Here is a 21070-nt window from a genome sequence, read left to right as displayed (position 1 = left end):
TCGGACACTAAAATACACAAAAAAAACTGAACTGAATCGAATTTTTATACTCCTAGGCACATGTATTACTAGCTATAATTAATATTTTGGTAATTTTTTAATACATCTCCCTTCCTTACACTATCATTAATCATAGAGTAAATTACACTGACACCCCCTGAGTTTTAATGAAATTATACAAACCATCCTCACTTTTCTACCCTTACACAAACCTCCCCTATTTTTAAACTTTAATTACATTGACCACCTCTGCATAAGAAATAAGTGTAATCTTTTAAACAAAAAATGTGATAAATGCAATTAAGTTAAACAAAACATTGATATATTGTGTAGAGAAGTCTAAATAATATACAAATCAATGTATCTTTATTATTTTTTGTTACAAAATGCATCAACAATTCTAAAGAAATATTGTTTAAATCGCTCTTATAATATAGTGTAACGAACCAAAAATAATACAGAAATATTGACTCATATATTATTTGGACGTGTCTCCACAATATATCGTGTTTTGTTTAACTTAATTGCATTTATCACATTTTTTGTTTAAAAGATTACACTTATTTCTTATGCAGGGATGGTCAATGTAATAAAAGTTTAAAAATATGGGAGGTTTGTGTAGGTGTAAAAAATTGAGGGGTGGTTTGTGTAATTTCACTAAAACTCAGAGGGTGTCAATGTAATTTACTCTTAATCATATTAATATCTTTCACTATCTTTTCTTCCTAAACCTTCTTACATTTTCAAAATAAATATGGATTAAATACAAGTAAACTAAAAACAACACAAATCAAATAGGTAAAGATAAAATCAAACCAAACACAATAAAATTTAAGTATATTTTTTAAATCCATACAAGTAAAAGATAAAAATAATGAGAATCAAGTTAATTCTTACTTATATTAATTTTTTTAATAATAAATCAAATTCAATATATATATTTATTCTAACTTAAAGCCAATACAATATTTAAATAAAGTAAAAATTAGATAATATTAAAAACCTCCTGATAACACCAACAACATGACTATGAGCAAATTTCCAAAATATATAGAAATATATCAAGGAAATTAGAATTTAAGCCAGAAAATCTGACACATACTATAGCATAATTTATTGACATATACACAAATTAAGAATAATGCCTTAAAATTAAACCTACTATCCATATATCTACCATATTTATATAAATAACATATATCCCAATACAAATTTTACCAAATTAATTCTTATTTATATTACTTTTTTTAATAATAAATCAAATTCAATCTATTTTTTATTCTAACTTATAGCCAATATAATATTTAAATAAATAAAAATTAGGTAATGTTAAAAAGAACGATCTCCTCCTATCAACAACGACAATATAATTACAAGCAAATTTCCAAAATATATAGAGGAAATTAGAATTCAATGCACGAAATCTGAACATAATATAACACAATTCATTGACATATACACAAATTAAGAATCATGACTTCAAATTAAACATACTATCCATATATCTACAATCTCTACATAAATAACATACATACCAATATAAAATTTACCATATTAATTCTTATTTATATTATTTTTTAATAATAAATCAAATTCAATCTATTTTTTTATTCTAACTTAAAGTGGATACAATATTTAAAGAAAGTAAAAATTAGGTAATATTGAAATGAACAATCTCTTTCTGACAACAACGATAACATAATTAGAATCAAATTTCCAAAAATTATAGAAATATATAAAGGAAAATAAAATTCCAGAAAACCTGACACCTGATATAGAACAATTCATTTACATATAACAACTTAAGAATGGTGGCTTAAAATTAAACTACTATCCATATATCTAGTATCTTTTTTATAAATAACATACATCCAAATACAAAAATTACAAGAAAGACTCTATGTCAAATTTTTAGAGTGTTGATTATTGTTATTTCATCAATTTAAACAATTCAATATAACATTTATTCTCTTGAATGACATTCTCACAAATTAATATTTTGTCTATGTTCTTCACAATTTTTCCATGCAGACAAGTTATTCACAAAATGAAGAACTCATGAGTAAGATGTCTTTAACATTTTTCTCTCCCTTTAGTTACTCATTTTACATTTTGTCACAAATTAATATTTTGTTTGCATTTCTCACAAATTCTTTTTGTTTAATTTTTCACTAAGTAAAATTTTCTCAAAGTGAGGAATTCATAAGTAAGCATACATTTGTACAAGAGGTATGCTTATAGTGATGATATATGAACGTATGTACTTATTGTGGCAACAAAACCATGCATTTGTACAAGTATCTTAAACATTGGAGCACATCGTCTATTGAGAAGGGAAGAACAAATGAAAAACAATATTGAGAAACATACTTACAAATGAAAAACCATACATTTGTTTTTCCTCTTCTAACCAATAAAAAACAAATGTACATGGAATGGTACAAATATTGAGAAGAGAAGGATATATGACTCCCCTAAATAACATAAAAAAAAACAATTGAAAAACATAATTAAAAATATAAAATTATATTAATAAATTCTTATGCAACAAAATACACTATCTATGTTTCGACAAAAAAATATCACTATTATACATAATTAAAAACACATCAAAATATAAAGTATGATTAATCATTGAATGAGTTGGGTGGAATCATTTTTATCTCTTATTATGTTATAAATATTAACCAAATCTATTTTTTAACCTCAAATTTGGTTCTAGGCTCCATGAAACTCAGTCATGTTCAAGTCTAGTTATGATCCAATCAAATTGGCTGAGCAAATAGGGTAGAGTTTCTTATAATAATGAAGTTAGAATATTTAAAATGGAGAAGAGTGAGTGACTGAAAATAAATTAAAAAAGAGCTGACATGGATGAAAAAGGGTGGGACAGAATAGCATTATCTTTCTAAGTAATGTGGGGAATCCAACAGCACACAAAGATCTCATAGGCCACAAGAACTTGTGGCTCAAAAAATTTCACCTTTGTTGAAGTGGCATTCCAACTTTCCAATTTCCAACCTTTTTAATGAACCTCTTAACACAAACACAACTCCTTCTCTTTCTCTATTCTCCACTACTATTCATTATCCATTTTTGGTTCCAAACCACGACCAATTAAACATAGAAAACAAACCAAAACACACAACACTGCAACCAGCAACAACAATTTCTTTCTATATAAACGTGTGTATTTTCTCCTCAATTTTTCCTTCACTTTTTTGTTTTAAGAGAAAGAACCGGAGCCAAAATAGAGAAGAAGAGAGAGAAAGAAAGAGAGATATTGATATAACAAAAGAATGCCTGAGATCAATAAGGACCAGAACATAAGGCTTTTTGGCAGAACTATTTCCTTGCCACACAACAACACCAATGATTCTTCTTCTGAACATGCTCCTTCTCTTCTTCATGAAGATCATAGTCCTCCTCCATCTCCATCTTCTCCACGTGAAGTGATCTCTGCAACAGAACATGAAGCAGAAAATGATAAGGTATGTATCATGATGTTTTTAATATGTTGCTAACTAGTGTGTTTCGTAAATCTAACACCTACCCTTTATTTGGAAACTCATAATTGTTAATGGGTTCATTCAAATTTATAGTTTTTTTTATACATATAATGATGAAATGATTGAAATATTTGTCTGTAGTTAAGGTGTCAATTGAAACTCACTTTTATATACTATAGTTGTTTTGAGAAGTTTTCTTTGTTTGAAAGTAAAAAAAAGTGTCTTGCATGATCACACATGATCGCTGAATTTACTTGTTTTTTTTTTTCATTTTGAATTTTGATTTCTTAATTCATGCGAATTGTTTGTTAAGGGTTGGCCACAGGTTATTGTGGATTTGTGGGGAAGTGTCATTGGAATTGGACCCAGTTCTTCCCAGAATATAAGTTTGAAGATAGAGAATAATATTGTGTGGTTGGGCTTGCTTTGATTTTTTTTTTGTCAATTATATTTGTAAATCAGCGATTTTGTTGTTTTGAAAAGTGATTTTTCAAGTTCTGCTGCATATTTGGAAACTTTGATCCAAAACTGGTTGATCTGCAAATTCAACAACTGAAAACAAAATTCAACCTTGTTTTGAGTTCATTTCTTATTGGATCTCTAGAAGCATATCATAAGTTATGCTGCCTTATGAATGGTTAGAAAATTTCTTATTGGACTTCTTTTTTTAAGTTGATTTTCTTGACTTCAATTCGATCAAACATTATTTTTTGATTGACTCTGTTCATACCAATAACTTATTCCGTTTTTAAATCAGAGTTGTCCACATAATTTATAGAATACTTTGGTTTTATCGAATTAATTTATACTCTTTAATTTCTTTCTTCACACCTTTCCCTTTTAATATATCTTTTAGTTCAGAAGTTAAGAGGGTCTACTTTTGTAAAAGCTTAAGCTACTTCTGTAGAAAGGCTCTCATATCATATTAAGACTTAAGTCTCCTTATAGCTTAAGCTATTTACTAAAACATGAATATTTTTGGATAAGCTTCTCTAAATTGAGTTTGTTTCTAAAGTGATAAAGTAATGGTGTATATACCATTGATATTTTTTGGTACTATCAAGTGTATCTCATCACTTTATGGTTAAGAAACTAATCCCTTTTGGGGGTGTGACTGTCCCTCCCAACAAGTGTCGCTCTCATGAATCGAATGCTTGACCTTTTGGTCATCATGAGAATCCAGCGAGACTTTACTCCACTAGACGAAAACCTTGTTGGTTATATACAATATGATAAAGTGCAAATAGATCCCAACTAACTAAGGACAGATAAATATTGATTTGCTCACTTAAAAAAGCTCAATTTTATGGAGCCTTTTTCAATACTTCTGCATCTAGCTAAGTTTCTGTTAGTGATAATCCACTGTGCACTTTTACAGATATGCCCTCTTAATTAAGCAAGGGACATATTAACCTTATAAACTAGGGATGATAAATCACATATCTGGACTCTGTTTCCTCCCCTGTTTTGGTGGTGGGATTTCAGTGATACTCCACACTTTAAATTTCCATGATAATGCCTCTTAAATCTGAACCACTAATATCATAGAGATTTCACTACGTTTTACGTTGGTTGTCGACTGCCTAACACAACCTTCACCTTTTATCCGGGCTTAGGACCGGCTATGTATTACATCAAGGACACATAGACAGGTTTTGCCTCATGAAGTGAAATAAAATTAGTGTTTGCCTCTAGAACAAAGAATTTCAAATAGAGTATCAAAAGAACAATGACTATCAACCGTTTCTATAATTTATTTACAAGCCATAACAAATCAATTGCACCATGTTACCAAGTTATAACCATAGCTCTGTTGTGTGCTTAAATGACATGTACCAATTTATTTTTGTGGCTCATATTTTGCTCCATGTATTGAAACTTTGCATTTACTGTTTTGCAATTCCATGTCTAGCCATAGCGAACGGATAGTCATTATTATTGTGTATTATTTTCAGGAACCATCAACTAAAGAACTCATCTCGGACGATGATGATGAGGTCACACTTCAAACCAAAGAGGATTTAAAGTCTCCTACATCTTCAGGCATTTATGAGAACCCAAAGACTCCTTCAGCAGAAAGAGAGTCTTCTTTAGTGAAATCCTCTAAAAATGGAGAACAAAGCGAGACAAGTGTGTCACAAGACAAAACTCCAAAGAAACCAGACAAGATACTTCCTTGCCCGCGATGCAACAGCATGGACACCAAATTTTGTTACTACAACAATTACAATGTCAACCAGCCCCGTCACTTCTGCAAGAAGTGCCAGAGATACTGGACTGCTGGAGGAACCATGAGAAATGTTCCGGTAGGCGCAGGTCGCCGCAAGAACAAAAGCTCTCTTTCTTCCGCCTCGCATTATCACCAAATAATGATTCCCGAGGCCCTTCAAACAGCTAAACTCAATGGATTACACAATGGCATGTTAGGAAATGGGGCAGCTGTCTTGACCTTTGGATCAGATTCTCCTCTCAGCGATTCAATGGCTTCTGTGTTGAGCCTTGCCGAGAAAACACAAAATGGTGTAGTCCTAAACGGATTTCATGCACCGAAGCAAAATGTTTTTGTTCCCTGTGATAAAAAAGATATTAATAACAACAATGGGGATGATAATTCAGTTGGAGCTTCTGTCGTGGCGTCAACTTCATCTGAGAACAAAGGCCATGGTGGCTCACATGAATCAATGGATAAGAGTTTTCAAGTTTTCCCTCCTCAAATGCCTTGCTTCCAAGGTTCATCTTCCCCTTGGCCTTATCCATGGAACCCGGCAATGCCTCCACCTCCATTTTGCCAACCCGGTTATCCTATGTCATTCTATCCTACACCTCCATATTGGGGTGTTAATGTTATGCCACCACCCTCTTGGAGTGTACACCCTATCTCTCCTAACTCGCATTCTACCACTATCACTAGCCCAAATTCGCCGACTTTGGGGAAACACTCAAGGGATGGGAACATACTCTCTCCAACATCACTGAAAGAAAAGCCTAGCACAGAAACTAGTAGTGATAACAACAACTCAGAAAACAGTGTCTTGATTCCCAAGACACTGAGAATTGACGATCCCGGTGAAGCTGCTAAGAGTTCTATATGGTCAACATTAGGGATAAAAAATGATGGAGGTATTTTCAAGGCATTCCCATCATCCAAAGGTGGTGACAAGAATCATGTGGTTGAAGCATCTCCATTGTTGCATGCTAACCCTGCAGCTTTATCAAGGTCTCTTATCTTTCATGAGAGGACCTAGTCGAGGAACTGCAGTGAGTTACTTACATGCCAATTTGATATATGCCATAGCATTGGAACCTTATTGTGGTGACATGGTTGTGCTTTTCTCCATGAGAAGTTGTATTATTGACCAAATTTTATGCCATATTTATAGGACAGCATAGATTTTAGTTTAACACTTTAGATTACCTTAGGGTCTGTTTGGAGTTGAGTTTTTGCGGGGAAATGGAAGACTTGTGAATCATGAAATACATCTGTGAGATGGTTCTGAAGTATTCCCTTTAACTTCATTTTCCTTCAAAACTCAACCTGCAAACAGACCATTAGGTGCAACTATCTTGAGCCAGTCAAAGTGAACAGCTCCATTTCAAGATTTAGATGACCTATTGAGTAAATATCTTTGATGTACATACATATATGAGACAAGGAAAATAATAACTAGGAGAAAAGACAAAGTAATGTAAATTCTTGGAGTAGAATATCCAAAGGTTTATAATAAACTTGTAAGACTTCACCTTATGTTGCAGCCTTGTCCTTTTTTGTTTTTACATTAATATAGTAATGTTAGATTATGACATTTATTTGGCTTGACATCTATTTCAGTTTTTTATTTGTTATGTCAATTTCTATTTTGCATCATGAGAAATATTACATTTTTTTCAACATTCTTTCTATTGTAAGTTGATAAGTTGGAGTCCCTATATCAAATGTGTATAATCTCCTATGTAATGAGTCTGACATGAATTCTATCTAGGAATGCAAGACTTTTTTATTGTGTGTTCATGGACACATAATTTATCATAACTTTTTTGAAGCTTTCCGGGTTTTTTCATTGCATCTGTATTATGTGGGTTTTGTACCTTTGTGAATATAATAGTGCACTAGGGATGGAGATTAGAAAAGGGAAAATGTGCCTGGATGATATAATAAAAAAAACTCCATTTATTAAGACTCTTGATACTTTTGCATATAGTGTTTTTATGTTAACATTTTTTCCTTTACAAAACAATTTACAATAAAAAAATCCATAATAGAAGAAATATGATTTAGGATTCAAAATTTGATGGAGATTAAGAGAATAAAATATTTCATCATATCAGGAAATAACTTATTTCGTCTGGCCAATAAAATGATTGAATAAGATATATGTCATGATTTTAGTTGCTATAGAGGAAATAATTTATTTCCTTATATCATGAAATACTTTATTCTCTTAATATAATACTTAAAACTCAAAATGACATTGATAAAATATGTTGTTTGCGGAGAAGTTTTATGTTATATATGGTAATTTTTCTGATATCCGAATTATATGAGATGATAAACTTCTATCCATTTTTGTCAAAAAAGAGAAAAAACATAGGTTTCAAATAGTACTCTTCATACAATAGTGAATGCGTGACGGAAGTTAAACTGGAATAAGAATACAAAAGAAAATGGATTCATGAAGTTTTAATTATGGAATAACTTCCCAAGGGTATGTTCCAGATTCCCCTTTATATTATAGAATCTTATTTTGTTTGATTCTAGTCTATGTTTCCGAAAGGATTCGACTCGACGTACTCATATTTTATATGTATATGATCCGAAAGTTAAAATAGCAAAATTTTCCAACGCGCAATTGATGTGTGCAGCTAGCTTGCCATGTAAGTGATTCTATTAATATTAAGAGAGATGTATTAAAGAAGGGAACAAGAGTTACTTTTTTTGAAAGGGTGAGGACTAAAATTATAATTTAAATTTAGAGAAAAACAGTATGAACAAATGAGTGTTTACTCAATAAATTTTGCCCAAACATGCATAAAAGTGCTGCGTTACATAACTTACATTGACCATAAAGAATAAGTAAATATGACCGCTGAAAAATTCAAGAGTATATGTGCATTTTTGAAGAAAGTCTTCATCGTGTATGTTAAATTGTGAATCAGAGGAGAAGAAAAGAAGAATAGATCAACAAACTACATCTTAAAGTCTTTAAATTTCTTGTTTTCAGACTTTCCTTTTTAGGCAGTTTTTAGTAGTTAAATTCTGTTTTCTATTTTGGCAGTTTTTCCATTTTTAGAAAGTCTTTTTTCTTTTTTCTTTTCTGTTAGAACCAGTAGGTTATATATCTGGTTCTCCTTTGTGTAATCAATTAAAGCAATTCAATAAAATCATATGAGGTATGCCATTCTTTCTTCTTCTTCTTTCAACATTCGGTTCACCATTAAAGGTGCAAAGCCTTTCTCCCTCACTTGCTATTTCATTCTCTTCATCTTCTCATACATGGATGTACCATCTTCTTAAGATGGTATTAGAGCTATAAGCTCTGCTGCGCCTCTATCTACTTTCATATTTTCCAGTCATCCTTTACCTCGAAAAATCCCTAAAATGGCCACCAATGTCTTGAGTGATCCATCAAGCCCTTACTTCATACATCCAAATGAGAACCCTAGCTCAGCACTTGTATCAGTCCCTCTAAAGGGAGGAAACTACCATTCTTGGTCAAAGGCTATGGCTATGGCACTGAAGACCAAGAACAAGCTCCAATTCATAGATGGTGAATTGCCAAAACCACTTAATGATGATCCTCTATTTGCTACTTGGGACAAATGCAATACCTTGGTTTTATCATGGATCAACCAGTCTTTAGAACCTTCCATAGCAGAAAGTGTCCTTTGGCTAGAGACAGCATTTGAGGTGTGGAGTGACTTAAAAGAAAGATATTATCAAGGAGACATCTTCCGCATATGTGATGTTCAAGATGACCTTTACAGATTGAGACAAGGTAACCTCTCAATTGATGCATACTACACTCAATTGAAATGCCTATGGCAAGAACTGGATAATTTCATACCTATTCCATGTTGTATGTGCGAATTCAAATGCAAGAGCACAATGGTTCCTGTTGTGAAAGGTTACAGAGAAAATAATTATGTCATAAGGTTCTTAAAAGGGTTGAATGAACAATATTCTGCCGTAAGGTCCCAAATTATGCTTATGGAACCTCTCCCTGGCATCAACAAAACATCTTCCCTTCTTGTCCAGCAAGAAAGACAATTAAATAACCCTTATGATGAGCCCATGGTATTGACTAGCAATACAGATGAAGCATATGGGAGAGGAAGAGCCAGAGGAAGGGGTTTCAGAGGTTCTACACCAGGAAGAGAAAGAACTTATTCTAGAAGAGGGACAAAGATATACACACATTGCAACAAACCAGGTCATACAATAGATTTATGCTACAGGAAGCATGGATATCCTTATAGCTTCAGAAACAATAACAATGTGAATCACATCATGAGCAATGAGGAGGATGGTGCCAATAACAGTGCTGATGCTGAACAAAATCCAGATAATTCAGGATCAATGCCATTCACAATGGATCAACAACAAGCAATATTAGCATTGATGAAGCAACAACAAAATAATTCTCAACCTCTACACATTACCAATCAGATTAGTTCCAACCCACCAGGTACATTACACACTACAAATAACTTATCAATATCAAAAGATTGGATACTTGACACTGGTGCAACAGACCATGTTTGCTATTCAATGTCAAATTTCCAATCTTCTAGACATATACCCCTTGTTCATGTGAAATCACCCAATGGGAGCAATGTTGTTGCAACCATTGCAGGAACTGTTCTGTTTTCAAACAATTTCTTCTTGTCTAATGTTCTGTTCATTCCTTGTTTTAATTTTAACATCATATCTGTTTCCAAGCTAACCATATCTCTTAATTGTGAGCTAATTTTCTCAAAAATGAAATGTATAATTCAGGAACAGAGTACCTTGAGGATGATTGGTGCAGCTGAAATTAGGAGAGGATTATACACTGTTAATAACAATAGTTTGATTAGTAATGTTCCCTATGTAAATCAATATAATACTTACAAGAATGATGTATGGCATCAAAGGTTAGGTCACTTATCTCATGCCAAATTAGTGACTATGCAGAAACAGTTTCCCTTTATTCATATGAAAACTTCTGTTGATCCATGTGAGACATGTTTGTATGCTAAACAAAAGAAACTACCTTTTCAGCAAAGTCTATCTGAATCTTTAAATGTTTTTTATCTAATTCATGTTGATATATAGGGTCCCTTATCTGTTCCTTCCATAGATGGTCATAGATACTTTATAACCATAGTTGATGATAAGTCAAGGTATACTTGGATATATCTTATGAGACTCAAATATGAAGCCTCTAGCCTGTTAAAAGGGTTTATTAATTTTGTAGAAACCCAATTCAGCATCAAGACCAAGTGCATTAGAATTGATAATGGCCTTGAGTTCAAGATGATTGACTTCTATGCCCTAAAAGGGATCAAACATGAGACAACTTGTGTTGAAACTCCCCAACAAAATGGGATAGTGGAAAGAAAACACCAACATATATTAGGAGTGGCTAGGTCTCTCCTCTTTCAATCATCTCTTCCTAAATGCTTTTGGAGTTTTGCTGTTAATCATGCTGTGTTTCTAATTAACAGACAGCCTAGCCCTTTTCTAAGCCATAAATCACCATATCAAATTCTGTTCAAACATGATCCCAATTTAATGAGCATTAGAATTTTTGGATGTTTATGTTTTGCAGCCACCCTTACAGGACATAGAAAGAAGCTAGATCCTAGATCTAGAAAATGTATCTTCCTTGGTTTTAAAACAGGCACAAAAGGATACATAGTTTTTGATGTAAAGAATAGGGAAACATTTATATCTAGGAATGTAATTTTTTATGAGCATGTTTTTCCTTTTTCTACCAACAATGCAAATAGCAAGGACATAGGTAAATATTCTTCACCTACTTCCCCTTATATGTCACATGATCACTTTCTTGATTATCCTACACAACATGACAATGTCTCTGATGGAAACAATAACACTAATGCTGAGTTGATGCAGACTGAAATTGAGGTGAATAATGACCAAAACACACACAACATTGATGATGATTTTACTGATGTCCCTGCCAATAACACTGACCATGCTGATAGTGATCCTCATCATGGCATTAGAAGATCTACTAGAAATAACACTGATGATGATTTTACTGATGTCCTTGTCAATAATATTGACCCCACAAATGCTAATCTTGACCAGAGTCTTAGGAGATCCACCAGAATTAAGGGGCCTCCACCTCATTTACAAGACTACCACTGCCTATTATCCCTAAAAGCCTCTGCTACCAATCACCAGGGAACCAAATATCCTATTTCTAATTACATGTCTTATGATGGTCTCTCCAAAAACTTTAGACATCTCATACTGAACATCAATGCTCACATTGAGCCTTACTCATATGAAGAGGCTATAAAACATGAGCATTGAAAATCTGCTATAGATTGTGAGCTCGAAGCTCTCAATAACAATCAAACTTGGATCCTTACTAAGCTTCCTGAAGACAAAAAGGCTATAGGGTGGAAATGGATCTTCAAAATTAAGCATAATTCTGATGGAACCATAAACAAATACAAAGTTAGGTTAGTTGCTAAGGGCTACAACCAAACTGCTGGTTTAGATTATTTTGAAACCTTTAGTCCTGTTGTAAAAATGACAACAATTAGAACTATGCTTGCTATATCTGCTCTTAAAAATTGGTACATCCACCAAATGGATGTAAACACAACTTTCTTGCATGGAGACTTGCTAGAAGAAGTGTACATGAAGCCTCCTCTGGGTTTATGTGTGCAAAATTCAAATCTGGTTTGCAAACTGCAGAAATCTCTCTATGGCTTAAAGCAAGCCAATAGACAATGGAATGCAAAGCTCACCTCCATCTTAACAAAATTCGGGTATACTCAATCCAAGGCTGATTACTCTTTGTTTACAAAGTCCATTAATAACAGTTTTACTGCAATTCTTGTAGATGTTGATGACTTAATGGTTGCAGGGAATGACTTGGAGGAAATCACACAGCTTAAAACTTTTATGAACAAACAGTTCAGCATCAAGGATTTGGGTGAACTAAAGTACTTCCTTGGAATAGAAGTGGCTAGATCATCAAAGGGGATCAACTTATGTCAAAGAAAATACACCCTGAATTTATTGAATGACACTGGGCTTCTTGGTTCTAAGCCATGCTCAACACCAATGGATCCAAATACAAAACTGTATGGGAATTGTGGACATATCCTAACTGATCCCTGGAAATACAGAAGATTGATTGGGAGGCTAATCTATCTAACTCACACCAGACCCGATATCTCTTACTCAGTGAGCCACTTGAGCCAATTTCTAGCCAACCCTACTGGCACACATTATGAGGCTGGATTGAGAATTGTTAGGTACCTCAAACATGACCCTGACAAAGGGCTCTTCTATCCAACTCAGAACACAACGAAATTGACTGGTTTCAGTGACTCAGATTGGGGTACTTGTATCGATACTAGAAGATCAATTACGGGATTTTGCTTTCTTATTGGGGATGCCCTGATTTCCTGGAAAAGTAAGAGGCAGAAAACTGTATCTAGATCCTCTACAGAAGCAGAATATCGTGCTTTGGCTTTAGCTGGTTGTGAGGCAAGATGGCTCAGTTATCTACTGCCTGATTTATAAGTGCATCATGTCACCCCCATCATGCTCTATTGTGACAACCAATCTGCCCTTCATATAGCTGCTAATCCGGTTTTCCATGAAAGAACGAGGCATATTGAAATTGATTTCCATTCAATTCGAGAGAGAATTCAAGATGGTGAGGTTCATCTTCTTCCTATCTCTACAGAAAATCAGTTGGCAGATTGCTTAACCAAAGCTCTTCATAAGGGGCCCTTTACTCGTCTAATTGCCAAGCTTGGAATGTCTAATATCCATAATCCAGCTTGTAGGGACATGTTAAATTGTGAATCAGAGGAGAAGAAGAGAAAAATAGATCAACAAACTACATCTTAAAGTCTTTAAATATCTTGTTTTCAGACTTTCCTTTTTAGGCAGTTTTTAGTAGTTAAATTCTGTTTTCTGTTTTGGCAGTTTTTCCATTTTTGGAAAGTCTGTTTTCTTTCTTCTTTTCTGTTAGAACCAATAGGTTATATATCTGGTTTTCCTTTGTGTAATCAATTAAAGCAATTCAATAAAATCATATGAGGTATATTCATTGATATCTTCTTGCCATTTTTTCTTCTTCTTCTTTCAACATTCGGTTCATCATTAAAGATGTAAAGCCTTTCTCCCTCACTTGCTATTTCATTCTCTTAATCTTCTCATACATGGATGTACCATCTTCTTAAGAGTGTATATGGCGATTAACGATGCACAATTTTAAGGTATACATCACCTCAATGAAGTGGTAGAATTAGAGTGTTAATGTGTAGAATGAAATGGATCAAGTTATAGCAATGAAGAAAACCAAATTTATTTGTATGCAACATTAATATTATACTTTAATATTTATATACTATTAGTGTAAAAATTTATACAATATCAATATATCGTCAACCATTTATTTGTATTACTCTTTTGACAAATCAATGATAATTAAACATGAGTAATAGATGATGCAATAATAATGTATAAAAGTCATACACATAAGCATACATTTTTTTCTCCTAATATTATTATACAATTGATTTTATAAACATACATATAATTTTAATTGAGTAATAGATATTGTGTAATGTGTCTCCACTATAGGTCCCTGCCACAAAATAATTTCTTGTGACACAAGCACTTATCGTTTACCCTACGTTTATGAGCGTATTTCTTTGACAAGAGAGAACTCATCATGACTTACCTTTCCACATGGTTTTATATTACACAATCTGAATCACTAAGAAACTTCATAGTCGCTGTATTCTCAGCCAATTAATATAAGTCCACACTTTTTGTTTTCTTCGTGAACTTCATTGAATCTTGTTAGCTCCCAAAGTAAGCACTTGACGTAATGCACCTGTTTCTGGGAAATCTAGCAGCAACAGCCTAAGACATTTTCCCCATGTATCACGTTAAGAGTTGAAGCTCTATGAGGGTCATTTTATTGGGTTTATAAAATGGACATTATTATATCCAACAACTGCATTCACGATAACACAATAGTTCAGTGCTTAATCTGTTTTTCTCCTACATATTCATAAACATATCTTGGCTTTATACATGATCCATAATAGATTAGGAGATAATTATAAGGGCTTTGCATCTTAGAGATATTTTTAATTAGTAGCAGAGATTTTAATTTTAGTGATAAGTACTATTATATTTTTATTTTTATTTAATTAGGATTTTGATTATCTTTGAGTTATAGATAGATATACATTCTTTACCTTTAGAATATTATTCAAATTTCAATTGATTAATAGACTTATTGTGAGTTTGAATATCACTCTCTATTTTACACCATTATGTATCTTACAAGTTTATTGGGGGACATTAGAATAAAGTGTTTCACCATGTATATTTTCTTGTATTACTTCGGGTTTGTGTCCAAAATTTGGAAGGCTTGGACCAAAAATAAAATTCCATCAAATTCTGGACCAGTGAAGCAGAGTTTGGACTGCATTCAAAGCGGTTTAAGACCATGCAAAGAAGAAGTAATTATGGTTATGGAAAGGGTAGGAATAAATGTTGAGTGTGATGGAATAGAAGAATTTGATGTACAAGAAATTGAGCAATTGTTTGAAAAAGGTATTAGCTTGGGTGAGATGGAGGAAGCTTTCGATGTGTTTGATCAAAATAAAGATGGGTTTATAGAAGCAAGTGAGTTGAAGAGGGTCTTATTCTGTTTGGGTATGGAGAAAGATTTGATGGAATGTAAGAAGATGATTGATGCATTTGATCAAAATGGAGATCATTTGATTGATCTCAATGAGTTTGTTGAGATTCTGGAACAGAGTTTTGGTTAAATGTTTTTTCCTTTATATTATTGTGTGGGATTGTGAGGTATACTGTTGAGCTTGGTATCTTAATTTTATTTAAAATTTGGTACATTTACACTTGTAATTTACTTCATATTATAGTTTGAGTGAATGTTATTGATATATATATATATATATATTATAGTAATATCAATGTTGAAAAATCAATAAAGAAGATAGTAATAACTTTAATTTATACAATTTATTGAAACAAAAAATATATTATTTGATGAACATGTTTTAGAAATATAAAAGTACTAGTTGCTTGTTTGATCTTCATACCAATATTTTGGTAAAAATAAGTCTATTTCATTTAAAAAATAATTTTAATTTAAACTATCGGTATGATCAGTTCAATTGAAAACTGACTAATATGGCCAGTTTTGATTAGTCTTTGATCAATATAATCACATAACTAATATAATTATTGTACCATACCAATATTGAATTTGGTTTACCGATTAAACCAATCAACCATCAAATATAAGGAGTATCCACAAATATTTGTTTTAAAAATAAAAAAATTAAGAGGTTTACTTCTTGGAGATCTTGTATGTGGAGCCGTGAAAAAAAAACGACAACGAAAATAACATGCAAATTTTAGAAAATCTAAATTCAATAAGATATAAAGTAATTTTATAAATTGTACATAACCACGAGCACAAGTATCACTATAACCATTCTGGCATATATATATATATATATATATATATATATGGGTAGTTTGAAGAACCCATATCTACAATTTGTGGATACTAGTTTATGATCCATGTTCATGCTGATTTTACATGCGGGTAATGATTTCCTAATTTTTTTGTCATCTCTAATTAGACATGAAATAAAATGTAATATGAATAACTTCATGGCTTATTTTCCTTTTGTTGTGTTACTATTGAAGTACGGAATATGAAGATAGGGGACTTAATAATGAATGTGTTTGAAAATATTGATAGTGAGTGGTTTATTTGCATCGGGTTTGTGAATTATAGTTGAAAACTTATGATATAGTCATATAGATATTAAGTTTCATATGTTTCTTTTCATAAATTATTCATGCTTGCCTACTCTACTTATAAATTATAGTTGAATACTTATGATATATATATGAAGTTTTGTGATAAGAAAAATATGTATCTACTAACATTGTAATAATTTTTTATATTGTCATTATATAATTTACTGTTCATATTTAATCATAATTGATTTTTAATATAATAATGCAAATAAATAATAGATAAAATATTGACTGCATATAATTTTTTACTGTATAATATTACAATTTTTTTCTTATCTCCCTGTTCATAAAGTGTTCTCACTTAATTGGTCTAATCCCATTTTTGGTTGTGCCCTTCAAAGGATACCTCTTTTTAGAGTTGTTTCTATGTCTCAAATGCATTGGAATTGGAATACCCCTTTAACCATTGTTGTTTTATTAGTTATCCAATTTAAATATAATTTTCTTAATAGATTATAACATTTAGCTAATTGTTAGGAAGTTTAAATATAAACTAATGAAATTCCCTGAACAATTAAAGCTTAAAATGGATTAAAGAAAAACTAATGAATTCATATATTGCTTAACTTTACTCTCTGCATTCTCATACAATTTAAAGAGAAGAATTAGAAAATATCTAGGATAGAAATGATCTACACCATACACTTGGGTAGATCATCATAAGTGGACAACTGTCCTAACAAACTTTTATTTTTAAACATACTCATTCAACCAAACAGGTTTTACTGAATTTCTCTTTGGGCCTCCCATTTTCAACTTGGGCCCTAACATTGCCCACTCCAACTTGGACAACCTTGTCCTCAAGGTTGGAATTCTGAGTCTGTATGTGTGGCCAAAACAATATCATATGGAATTGGTTCAATGGGTGAGTGGGAACCGTTCAGTTGCTCATTAATTGGGGCATTCAATTCGTGTTGCTTTGGAGACTGTGGACAGGCTGGAAACACGTCTCTCAGGTTCTGCACAACAGCATTGAACAGACACGATATGGCATCAGAGCCGTTGGATGCACAATTAGTACCGTTGCCACCTGCTGCAAAGGACATTGGCCATGTGGACTTGTTTTTGAATGCAGGTGCATTGAATCTGGACAGTTGTGTTGAACCGTTGGATTGGCTTTTAATGTGGTCAGCAAAATCCAATGTGCGAGAATTTTCCAGGGGGGAAGTGAACTCCTTCCACATAACTCTTTGAATGAGTTATGTCTTTGGAAACCTCATCATTTTTTAATTCCCTTCGCCTTGCATTCTCCGGTTTCCCCCTTTCTCTCTCCTCCTTCTTGCTTCTCAGGGGGTAACACAACCGCTCCTGTTTCCATAGAGACCGGCTTGACGGTGAAACCAACGCCTTCATTATTTGCTTCGGTTTGTTCCGGTGATAGGGGTTCTTCATCCCCTATCATGACCCCTCCGGGTAATGGAACGTGATAATCTCTGGGTTCACCATGAAATCTTCGGAGCAAGGAAACATGAAAAATGAGATGAACCCGCGAAGAAGGAGGCACATCCAGTTCATAAGCAATCGGGCCTATCCGACGAAGAACTTTGAATGGGCCATAAAAGCATGGAGCAAGCTTGTTCGAGAGTCGACGATCAATGATCTTTTGTCGATATGATTGCAGCTTCAATAATACCCATTCTCCCTCTGTAAAGGTAATATCAAGCCTTCTGGAGTTAGCTTGTGAAATTATTCTTTGTTGAGCTCTTAAAAGATTATTTTTTAGAACTAACATGATTTCTTTTCTGTGTTGTAGCATTTCCGAAACTGGCTGGGCAGTAGTAAGTCGATGAACTAGATCCAGTAGAGTTTGTGGTTTCCGACCGTACAGAACCTCAAACGGAGTCATCCCGGTAGCATAGTGTTGATTTGTGTTGTACTAATACTCTACGAGTGGCAGATGTCGGTACCACTGTTTTGGTCGTGACACTGCAAAGCACCATAAGTAGGTTTGGAGACATCGGTTTACCACCTCTGTCTGACCATCCGACTGAGGGTGGTACGTCGTGCTAAAATACAACGACGTTCCCTGGATGCAGAAGAACTCCTTCCAAAATGAGTTTACAAAGAGTTTATCCCGGTCCAAAACTATTGACCGTGGGATCCCGTGAAGTATTGCAATTTCGGTCAAAAATCGGGCAGCTAGCAGTTCAGCACTGAACTTGGTAGGCAACCCAATAAAGTGTGCATATTTGGACAAGTGATCCACCACTACCCAAATCATTGTATGACCGTGTGATAAAGGTAAGCTTGTAATAAAATCCATGGAAATATCATCCCATACCTTTTCCGGAATCGGAAGAGGTTGCAATAACCCATTTGTCATGGCGGGAACATACTTGTTATATTGAATAGTAGTACACTCTTTGATGTAGGCTTTTGCGTGTTTGTAAATCCCAGGCCTGTAACATGAGGTGGCCAGCCGTGCTAATATGGGCTTAAGACTCGAATGTCTAGCAAGAGGAGTAGAATGGTATTCGGCTATGAGTGATTGTCGGAGCTGACCGATATCATGTATGAAAATGCGCCGCTCAAAATATAGTAGTCCATTAGAAAAATGAAATTTATGCTTCAATGACAAATCTGTGTCACTTTTTTGTATGAACTGTTTATCTGGTGGAGAGAGGTAATATCCCCGCAACTGCGCAAAAATGCTTGGTAGAGGGGAAGTCGGAGATGAAAAGATTGCAGTCTCTTCAGAATAAAGGCGGGATAAGGCATCGACCACCCTGTTAGAGGTACCCGTCCTATACTTTATGTCATATTGAAACCCAATTAGTTTTGTTGTCCATTTTTGTTGCTTTGGTGTATGTAGACCTTGTGTCATTAGATACTTGAGGCTCTGTTGGTCTGTAAATATTGTGAATGATTGTCCGATCAAATATTGATGCCATTTTTTACTGCTTCTGTGACAGTATACATCTCTCGAACATAGGCGGAAGCATGCTACATGCGCAATAACATCTTTTTGTTGAAGAAAGCCAACGGGTGACCTGCTTGGGATAGAACAACATTAGTTACTACCAAGGAGACATCAGTTTCGACATCAAATATGACGTTGAAATTAGGAAACCTTAGGACTGAGGTTTTTGTCATTGCATTTTGTAATTTTGTAGAGGCCAGCTGAGCCTCGGGTGACCGTGTAAAACTATTTTGTTTTAGTAGATCGGTGAGAGGAGCGGCGAATGTGGCGCAATCTTTGACAAATTTTCTATAAAATCTGGTGAGTCCCAAAAATCCTCTGAGAGCCGTGAGGGGACGAGGTGGTGGCCAATCCACCATTGTAACACCGCGAATTTTATGATTTTGAATTATAAGATTTTATTAATATTGTTATTAATTATATTTTCGAAAATAAATTTCTGGGAATTTTCGGTAAAGAATTAGACGAAGCTCTAGTTGAGTTTTAGTCTTGTAATTCTATTTCAAATTTGGTGGTAAATTTTCATAATTTTCGGAGACAGTCGGTTTCGGACCACTGTCGGGACCGAATCTCACCCGGTACGGCTCAAAAAGTGGTTTTTGAGTTCCGTAACTCGGAATTGAATTCCGATTGCGCAGTTGGCTTCATAATTTCGAGACAATATAGACCCTGATTACACCATACCTATTTTCTAAATATTTTTCACTCGGAATGCCGAAATCCAAAATTCTAATCGAATATTAAGATCGGCGATTTATAATACCCGATCGAGTATTGGCTGATAATACTCGGGCATGTTTATCGCACTTATCCGTGAAGTGATCATTTCGCATTGGGATGTGAGATTTGACTTTCCATAAAGCAAACCTCACATCACTTTCTCAAATCTCTTATGAGATCATCGTTAGTCACCCTAGGAGATTTGGTAATGATTTCCTAGCGGGAAATATGATTTCCCTTCCCTCATTAAACACTCCACACTTCATTCTCACACTCTCTCATTTTCAAATTTGCAAAGAGAAGGTGAATCTCTCTTCACCTTTTATCTCATTTTCTCATTTGTTTCTTCCATCTTCAATCCTTGATCTCTCAACATTCAACCAATGGATGTTGATGAGATTTAAGTATGTTGTTCATGAACATGTCAAGAACATATTCAACCGTTGAAATTTTCTAAAACGCTTTCTAACTCATTTTCTCCTCAAAACCGAAAATGGTGATGTTCTTGAACTTATGAAAATATTTTGCTGAAACCATGAACAACTTTTGTTCATGGAGTTGTTGTAATATTTTATTACATGTATTTTTTGTTTTAGCCAAAGGGGATGATGATGAAATAAAAGGAACCTTTAGGAAGTGTTTTGAAAAAATGAGAATGTACGTATTTCTATTTGTTTTTAGCCTTAAACCATGGCTTGGAACAAGTTGGAAAAATAGAAACTTTTGTTAAAAAGGATGTTAAGGTTTATGAGTACATGAATGCCTCATAAAACTCTTAAATGATACTTTGAATAACTTACTTGAAAGTGGTGAGATTATCAAAGATTGTCTTAAATCAGAATATGTAGT

General features: G+C 33.6%; 2 protein-coding genes across 2 annotated transcripts; both read left to right on the top strand.

Annotated features, from left to right (window-relative positions):
* Positions 2952-7261, top strand: LOC109358999 (cyclic dof factor 3-like). The gene is made up of 3 exons (XM_019603484.1): positions 2952-3491; positions 5465-6946; positions 7108-7261. The coding sequence occupies exons 1-2, from the start codon at positions 3300-3302 to the stop codon at positions 6752-6754; spliced, it is 1482 nt and encodes a 493-aa protein (XP_019459029.1). The 5' UTR covers positions 2952-3299; the 3' UTR covers positions 6755-6946; positions 7108-7261.
* Positions 14892-15580, top strand: LOC109360197 (probable calcium-binding protein CML30). Its single transcript, XM_019604917.1, has one exon. The coding sequence runs from the start codon at positions 15054-15056 to the stop codon at positions 15552-15554; it is 501 nt and encodes a 166-aa protein (XP_019460462.1). The 5' UTR covers positions 14892-15053; the 3' UTR covers positions 15555-15580.

Source organism: Lupinus angustifolius, chromosome LG11 (assembly GCF_001865875.1).
Source record: "Lupinus angustifolius cultivar Tanjil chromosome LG11, LupAngTanjil_v1.0, whole genome shotgun sequence".
Taxonomy (NCBI): Eukaryota; Viridiplantae; Streptophyta; class Magnoliopsida; order Fabales; family Fabaceae; genus Lupinus; species Lupinus angustifolius.
Note: the sequence above shows the minus strand (reverse complement) of the source record. Positions and strands in the feature narration are given on the sequence as shown.